Consider the following 9,558-nt stretch of genomic DNA (forward strand, 5'->3'; position numbering starts at 1 on the left):
AACTCTTCCACTGATTTAGCAGCTAACTTTAGCTAGTTACCCTAAATTCCCAGGGATATTCCATGATAATAAAAACAGGTCTATCTCAGATCATTTCAGGGAGTTGACTAGTATGAAAGATATCTTGTTTTGGAAAACTGGGGACTAGTACTAGTTACTAAAGGAGTAGATTGGTCTTACCCCTAGTGACCACCTGATGCCCCATATACAGACTATAACTGACTGAATGTTTACATTGAATAAGGTAGTTTGACTCAATCCTGGACTAATATGGGAGAGTGGAAGAGGGTTGTGATCCGTGAGATTAACACGTTTCCTCTTACTTTGAACCAGGCGGACTCCTGCCACACCCAGTAATAGAGATCCCTATGGCAACGCCTCTTTCAGCAGCAGCAGCAACTCAGGCTCTTGTAAAGGCAGCGACTGCAGCCCAACCAAAGGGTGAGGCATCACACATTGCATGGCATGCTCAGTAAAACTGATGATTGCATGCAGTTCAATCCAAAAGTGAACATATTTCCATTCCCTTGCTGTTTAATTAGCCTGATGATCAGACGACCTGCTCTGTCATTGTCACTTAATTATCGAAATCACTCAACAAGAAGTGGGCAGCAATTCACTAGCCTGGATTCAGGGTCTAATTTTACAGCGTCTGTCTCCCTCTGCTTTTTAGTGATTATATCACACAAGCAAAAGGATTTAATAGGAAATCAAACACCTTGTGTCATCAAAATAGTGATGATAATTATCTTCCATGGACAGGAAGCAACAAAGTTATACAAATTAATCTCGGTAAACTACTGGACAGCACAATAGCCAGCTAGTGAGCAGCACATGGCTCCTAAAGAGCCTGTGACATTTCCATAATAAACTGGTGAAGATCAAAACCAAATGTCTTTCTCTGTCTAGTCCTTTAAACATGCCTGATGCTTTTAATCAAGATTCATGAGTTATGCCCTTGGAAATCTGTAAAAATGTCAAAAAACAAACACCCTATCTGACAATGAAAGAACATTTCTTGATCTGGCCTCTGATTCAGATCCACACCAAGTTCAATGCATTCTTCCCTGATCCATACTGCATTAATCCAACAAGTTTCATTGCTTACAAACATCCCAACACACCAACGAACAAAGGGACAGGGGTGAAAAAATAACCCCCTTGACAAGGAACAAGGGAGTGATATTGGCTTTGTATCTGTCAGTGGGGCACAAATACAAATTGCTCCATGTTTGTTTGATGTAAACCCCTTTTAGATAATTTGTTGGCTGGGTAAAATGTATGTCCTGCAAGATGATAAGTCAGTATTTTTCTGCTCGCAAGTGGACCAAAACATCACCCATTCTAGGTTTAAAAGTAGGCAGGATCAGTTATTTGCACCAAAACACACAGTTTGCAATATAATAGACTTGTTCAGTACAAATAAAAATATTTAGGTTTCTTTTAATCCAACCCTCAAGTGGTTTCAAGACATAAAGAATATAAACTTGCAACACTTAAGTTTGAAGAGCAGCTCTACCCAGAAACACCATCAGTCTCTTGATTTACCTGCCCTGTGTTTCCTAGACGTCACCAGAAGTACACTTCATGTACAGACAACCATGGTATTCGGCCACCTCCACCAGAGCAGTACCTCACACCCCTACAGCAGAAGGAGGTGTGTATCCGACACCTGCGGTCCAGGCTAAAGGAAACCATAACCACACTGCAAGACAGGTGAGATACTTAGAGGGGAGTAGAAATTATCAAACTTGATCAAAAAGACTGTTTAATTTGTTGGGTTTTCCCTAGCTAAAATCTTTATCCTTCCTACTCACTTATATTCCTGCTTTCTTTTCTCCTGTCCCTTTTCATCCTCATAGGGACACAGAGATAGATTCGCTGAGAGGCCAGCTTTACAGGATGCAGGAAGACTGGGTTGAGGAGGAGTGTCACCGTGTAGAGGCTCAGCTGGCCCTGAAGGAGGCGCGTCAGGAGATCCAGCAGCTCAAACAGGCTGTGGACACTGTACGGTTGAGGCTCAGTGATGCAGGAGGATCCAGTGGGGATATAGGGGTCCAGAAGTACTTCCAGGACATTAACACTCAGAACCACAAGCTTGAGAACCTTTTGCTCAATATGGAGTTAGCCCAGGCTGGATTAGCCAAAGAGGGGGAGGTCTTACCAGGCTATCGAACCCGTGTTGGGGGTTCCGCGCCAGCATCAGTATCTGGGGAGAGTCCAGGGGGAATACCCAAACCTGGAATAGGAGGCAGGGGGTCTTGCTCCTGCGATGGTTCTCCAGCGCGTTCTCTGACCCGGAGCTCCACCTACACTAAGCTCACTGATCAGGCAGATCAGAATGGCAATGGACATGACTTCCCTTGTTTGTCAGGTGATGGCACCCAGGACAGTGGCTTTGTGTGCTGTGGGGAGAGCAGCATTCCCAGCCGGGCCGATTTGCTGCTGGAGGCTGCCTTTCTCTCTGAGGAAACAGCAGCACTACTCAACTCCTACACACAAACCTTCTCCCAGTCTCTGCCCAACTATATGCCCAACTCGCTGCCCAACTCTTTGCCCAACTCTCTGCCCAACTCTCTGCCTCACACCTACTCCCATACCTTACCTCGTTCTTTCCCTCACAATTTGTCCCACTCTGTTCCCCACACTATGCCACACTCATCCACCTACGAGAAGCTGTGCACAAGTGAACGGATTATGCCCTTTCGTTGTGGCCTGGGTGAAGTGGGCTGTATGAGCCACCCCTGCCTGTCCCACCACCACCTGTACCTGCATCCCCTTCGAGAAATGGGCATTCAGACTGAAAGTTGCCCCATTCCTGCTACAGCAGGTTACCCCTCTGATCTAGATACCATTGCAGAGCAACGCACTTTTCGCTCTCAGGCTTGCAGCCCTACCTCCACCTGGATGTCTGATGAGGGGGAGGAGGACCTAGACTCCATCACCACCACAACTTCAGTGACCACAGCGACTTTAATGAGTACAGCAACAGAGCCAATCCCGGCCTCCAAAACAACATTGGTCTCTCCTTTACCACGGTCTGCTACTATGACATTCACACTGGAGAGACCTTCATGTGTCGGCAAAGAGGGAGTGGAGGAAGAGGAAAAGGAGGAGATGGAAAAGAGAGAGAATGCAACATATGCAAATGCTGAATCAACAGAGATGCATAATGACACAACATTGATCAAGCCGGAGGGTGATGTGAATCAGAGGCAGGGCGCAGTAGGAGGAACTGAGGTTGAAAGGCAAGGTGCAGTGGAGGAGGCGGAATCAGAAAAACTGTGTGACTTATCAGAAACATCATCAGGGATGCATGATGAGCTTAAATTTGCAGGATGTTGTGGAGAGAGCAGGCAGAATGGAAAAACAAAGAAAAACCTCACCGCGGAAGAAGTAGGTCTATCCGCAGGATCAACTCAAGTCGAGACAGCACAGCTGAGTCCAAGTCAGTCAGAATTATCACCAGGCGTAGAGATGCCACATACCTCCCAGCCGAGGAGATCTGCTTCCCATGAGGAGATAGCTGGCATCACTGTCGTAGAGGTTAACGATGAGGATGAAGACGAGAATAAAACTAAAGAAAAAGTCACAGCAGAGGGTGCCGCAGCAGAGCAGGAACATTCGTCTGACTCCGAGACAATTGAGAAAAGCTACTGGAGTCGTCACTTCCTAGTTGATCTGTTAGCAGTGGCCATCCCAGTGGTACCAACAGTGGCATGGCTGTGCCGCGGTCCAGTCCGTGACAGACTGCCCATGTATCATATAGGGTCACTGCTGCGAGGCTGTTGCACTGTGGCACTGCACTCGCTGCGCAGGGGAGGTGGATTGAGGCATTACCCCGCAGGCGGGGGAGATTTGGGTGGATCCCAGATATGAGAGGAGAATACGTCCAGCACTTCTATGGTCATTAAATGTAGCCCCTCTCGTATGGGTATGGGTCAAAATATGTTTTAGGAGAAGAAGAGAAAGTCCTACATTTCTTGTGTTAAAGCTGAGAGAGGCTGCAGGAACAGGAAACATGCATTCATGACTTTGATCTCTGACCTTTAATCTGTTGTGTGTGGTTTTATTGTCTCTTGCCCACTTATTCCTGCTGTTGCTAACAATATGTCTGCTAACACTACTGACTTGTGCAAAACTGAATGAGCTGACTTAAATGAATGATTAATGCTTGGATGTTTGCTCTGAATGTTTTGTTTTTATGTGCAGGGAAAATGTTAAAGATCCATTAATCTGCCAACCTATTAATCTGACTCACATTTGGCATGTTAAAATGATCATGTGTAGATGAGTGAGAACATGAAATGTGGTATGTGTGTGTACATGTTGTATGCACATGTAACCAAATAGTCTTCAAATAGAATCCACCCTAATTCAGAATCCATACATTTCCTAAATGTTTTGGGTTCTCTTTTGAGTGTTAACGTCATCAACTGATCAAGAACAATAATGCAGACACAGAGCTCAAGTTGATTCTAAAAAGGTAGAAATACATTGAACAAAGTAAGGCTGCCAAGTACCACGAAGACATTTTACTGCTGATTCCACCATTGTTCCCATTCCAACTCTGAATATTGGGCTTTTTTTTTCGTTATGGTGGTTTTGTACTGGTGGCCATTCATTTAGTTTAATTTGAACTAGTTTCTCACTAAGGGCTAAAGCCTGAGTAGTGATGAACTCCCCTTGATAAACTGTAGGGAGTTCATAGGAAGCTGCAGCCAGCAGGCATTAGCTTAGCTTAGCATGCAGACCGAAAGAATGAAGGCATGGCTAACCTCAGCAGCCTGAGGAACCTGAACCCCACAAGTTCAATTTATAGGATGTTAAGTGCATAAAGTCTAACTTGTTAGTAAAATGTAGAGTTGCTAGGACTTTGGACACATTTCCAAACTCTAGTTCTGTACTTAATGTTGTGACTTAGTACAAAGCCATGACCGAGTTGGAGGTTTGACAAAAAACTGAAACTGATTGTCAGGGCAGATCAGGATAATTAATGAATTGAATAAGCAATGGAAATCAATTGTTTGATCTTATTCGCCAAATGAGGATTTGATAGAAAGACAGAAAGCAGACAATCACTTCCTTTTGGTTTTATATTCCTATTCCCAAGGGACACATTTATATTCTTTCTTTCAATAGGATTTTGCAGTATAATCGAAACTTAATGAATAGGAGCTTCGTCCACAGCCAACATATAACAAACTCCCCAACGCATAGTGAGCCATTAAAGAGCAGTTAGACATTTCGGGGGAAATGTGCGTACTATAGCCTTCTTGCGCAAAGTGATTGATATCATATCCCCAAGCTAGCAGCTGGTTAAGAGCTTAGCTTTGTTTATTTTAGCTTTGTTTAGCATAACGGCAGGTAGCAGAGAGAATCAGCTAACCTGGCTCGGCTGTACAGCTCACTACAGCTGAGTTCAGACATTTTCAGACGCACATTAGTCTTTCACTTATGAACAAAGAAGTAGGAGATTCTCTGGTCAGATGTGTTCATAACAACACAAAATCTCCCTGGAGTGTAAGGCTGAGGGGTGGTGGAGCAGGCAGAAGCAGGACGTAACATATTAATTCCACAGCAGAGATCACAGCTTTTAGTTTACAGCACATCAACATCGACGTGGCCCTCATCACCAAAAGATCTCAAATCTGGTTGACTTTTCCATAAAGCATAAATTATGGTTTTACACTGTGAAGTGTGCTGGAACGATTTAGCAACACCTCTCTTTGTTTTGTTTGTTTGTGTTCATTTTAAAAGCCTTTCTAAATTAAAGGATGAGTATTTAGGTTTGATACTGTTCTACAATAATCTGGCTCAACTCGAGTGTGTCGAGTGTATTAGAGCTCTCAGGGTTTCCAATACAATATGTCAATAGGGAAATATTTGTTGTTTCCAGCAAAAGCAGATAAAATTAATATAATAAAATATTTCTCCATATACATACATCTTTCATTGGAACAAGATAACCAAAACATTAACTCAAATGTTGTCAATCTATTACTTGAAGGTTCAGTGTGTAAATCTAGTGACATCTACTGGTGAGTTGCAAGTTGCAGCTGAATATCTAAATCTTACAAACGGGACCTCTAAGGATATACAAAATCAACCATTAACAAAACATCAACACAATTTCCCAGGATAAAAACCAAATGTGTCCACTGTTAAATCACCAAAAAAGGCAAACTCACTTTTTCATTTACACAGTCTGAACTTTGAACGTTGAGGCCTCCACCATGAGACCAGCCAGGTGTGTTTGTTCTGAAGGGATGTTTCAGGTGAGCGGACTTCCTGTATAGATTCTGGGGGTGGAGCCACAGGGAGCAGTAGGAGGGGATTTTCCACAGGCTTTCGTCTATGGGATAAAATACTGAAAACAACAGGGAAATTATGTTTTAGAGTGGAATTTTGCCAGTCCTCAGTCCTATGATTGATCGACATACCCTGTATCTTGCATCTGAAGCAAACATCAAATATTATCAACCGATGTGGTTGAACAGGAGAAGTCATGTAAAATCAGAGATCTGTTTGTAGATACTCACTGGCCCAGTGTGACACTTTGATGTAAATCTGAATGAAGTGAGCCGTGCTCAGTCCATGCGCTGTAAATTTCTGCTTACTTTAATGCGTCTGTGGTGTAGTTTAACCGTCACTCTGGTTGTGTGTATTTCAAGTCCACTGTGCAAGCATTTCTAGACACAACACCATATGTTACATGACACTCACTATGTGATATAATAATAAGGTATCTGGCTTTGGGCTTACATTTGGGATCAGAGTGTGTTCTTTTGTGTGAATGTGTGTTTTATGAGAGGACTTCGATGAAAGTGACATGTCGATTTGCTGCTGTTCTGCAGATGTTGGATTTTAAATGTTACAAGGGCACGTGAGTGACTCTGAAAGAAGAAAACTCGGCCAACTGTCAGAGACCCTTGCGCCAACTGTGGATCGCTCAAAAAACAACTGGACACAAACCTGCAAAAGGAGTCCAACAACAACTGAACTGAATAAACAGTGCGAATCATGTTTTTTTTGTTTTGGTTATTTTTAACTATTTGGTTGGCATATTTGCACAATGTTCACTTAAATAATTTTAAGCAATTATTTGAAGTTGAGATTGTTTGGAAGTGTTGTGTGTCCACTGAGTTCAGATAAAATGTCCTGTTGGTCTGTTGCGTCATCAAGTTTGACACAGTGCTGTCGGTGATTGTGGCCACAAAAAATCCGCAGGAAATTTCATATATGAAAATGCAGATATTTCAGGTACAAAATAGTATCAAACACGTGTGAATACTGCAGACCAGTTTCCTTTCATCTGTGAGAGGAGCCTTTGATCTGAGCTCTACATGTACAGTATCTACAGGCCACAGCAGCTCTCACAAACATTTAAGTCTAAATGCTGTTTTTAAAATCCCAAACAGGCAGAGAATGAGCAGTGTTTATGATAACTGGTCAAAAAGGTGTGATTGTCAGACATCAGTGACAAATCATGACGAGCCATGAAAAGATTGAGTGGATGCCTGGAGGTACAGGACTGCCCCCCCCCCGGTCACACTCATCCATCACCTCTCCGCTGTAAGTGACACACGTCTTGGCTGACGTGGATTAGCAGTTTGAAATTTCATGTTTTACAAAAAGCCATACAAGCCTGTGAGGGAGCAGGTGTGCGAATGTGATTGTTAATCTCAATATTAATGTACTGTGTAAAGAAATGATGAGAGTGATGGCGAGTGTATGCCTGCACTGTACTGTGGTTTGAGTGTGGTGCGGTCACCTAACACAGGCTGTGGGAACAGAAACAGGGTGTCAGAGCAGAAGAGAGGGTGGAGGTGGGGAACTTGTGATACTGTGTTTCGAGGTTCAGGAGTTCAGGTTTGTTGTGGGAAGCAGCGATCAACTCAGCACTGTTAATTTACCTCTATGCACAGCTGCATTATGTGGTCATATGTCTGATAAGTTTATTCTCTCAAAGCTCTTATTGTAAAGTCGTGAGACGAGTGATGACCAAGAAGTTGGATTTCTAGCGTTTCACAAAGATCCGAAAGTCCTAAAAGTTTTTTTTTTTTAATTTTGTGCGGTTCATTATCTTGTTTGAACGAGTTAAGCTCAGTGTCTCCTGCACACAGGCTTTTGTGGAACTAGCATTTCTAAATGATCTTGTACATGGAGTTATTATAGTTTCACAAGATGCAACTAGTGTGCATGTGACCACAAGACTATAAATTATATATATATATATATATTAATTAACACAGACCTTGAGCTTTTTTGCATATATTATCATTTTTGCACATGTTATATTGTTGTTATTACCACAAGTTTTTATCTTGTTTGCATATTATCTTATCTTATACTAACTTATTGGCAAAAAGTCATCTTTTATTTAATTGTTCACAAGTTACACACAATCCTTTTTAACTCTCCCTAGAAAATAAACACGATATTGTTCACATGTTAATAACTTGTGTATCTTCCACACAATATGGATCATAGACATACAAGTTACGCACAGGTTATTGTTAAATCTCTCCAATTGTGCTACTTTTATGCTTATCTTGAATTTCCATTTAAGATAGTAACAAATGTAGGCAAATTATTATCCTGCAAACACTAAATCAATCTTTTTGTAATGGGACTTTGGGGACTTTGTATTCATTAGCTTGTTGTCTTTGATTTAATATGTTTTCAATGTTTAGAGAGACCTGTATTAAACCTGCATGACTTCACTTACTCAAGCAGGTTTGGTGACAGTCACATCTTAAATCTCCTACATTTAGCTGATTAATATTCAAACATCATGGGCTTCAGCGGTCTTCGTTGGGATTCTGACAGTCCAGTAATGTTAAATGTTGGAGTCCCAGCAGAGGCTTCAGACTCGTCGGGATGTGACTGTAAAGTTTCCTCCAATCAATCTTGACCGTACAGCACTTTATCAAAAGATCCTTGTAACGCAGGGTAGGCCGTTCGGCTGTCCCTCACTGTACCTCTGCAGTGACCCCTCTCTGTCCCATAATACACCTGAACTTCCTGCTGTGGTGTGAGGTTGTGTCAGTGTACGATGTGAGGCAGTGACTGGTTGATTATATACTACGTATATCCTTAGACATACTTAATGCTGAATATTTCCTGGGGACAACAGGAGGAGGTGGGAGGGGAGTTTGCCTTTTTTTGTTGTTGTCAATATCTGAACATGAGATTTCATTTTATGCTTTATTTCTTGTCTGATTGTCTGAATATATGTTCCATAGACTATGTAATGAAAATTAATGTATACAGAGTTTATATCCAGTCTTCTAACATTCTGCCATTGAGGTCATTCAAAGCCTTGTTTAGTCAATCAGTGGCCATCTTTGGTATCTACAGATAATGTGTTGTAAATTAACTATTTTAATGGCAATAGTAGTGTGTACAGTATAATACATCAGTAGACTACTTCTCCATTCACACTCCCACCACACTGTGTAAAGAAAGAGCAGAAGACCCTATATTAAACAGCATGGAGGAAATGTTTTTGTCGTCTTTGTCTCTGGATGTTTATTTTCCTTGATGTTGTGTTAT

The 9,558-nt window shown here is 42.1% G+C and overlaps 1 protein-coding gene across 1 annotated transcript in view; it reads left to right on the top strand.

The window, feature by feature from the left end:
- The window catches only part of snphb (syntaphilin b), a 33,338-nt gene extending 23,840 nt beyond the window's left edge, over nt 1-9,498 (top strand). Inside the window, exons 4-6 of the mRNA XM_062391357.1 lie at nt 334-441; nt 1,567-1,716; nt 1,863-9,498. Coding sequence (XP_062247341.1) covers nt 334-441; nt 1,567-1,716; nt 1,863-3,879 — 2,275 coding nt within the window. The 3' untranslated portion in view covers nt 3,880-9,498. The remainder of the gene's footprint in view (nt 1-333; nt 442-1,566; nt 1,717-1,862) is intronic.
- The last annotated feature ends 60 nt before the right edge of the window (nt 9,499-9,558 follow it).

The sequence above is a fragment of the Platichthys flesus genome, chromosome 7 (assembly GCF_949316205.1).
Source record: "Platichthys flesus chromosome 7, fPlaFle2.1, whole genome shotgun sequence".
NCBI lineage: Eukaryota > Metazoa > Chordata > Actinopteri > Pleuronectiformes > Pleuronectidae > Platichthys > Platichthys flesus.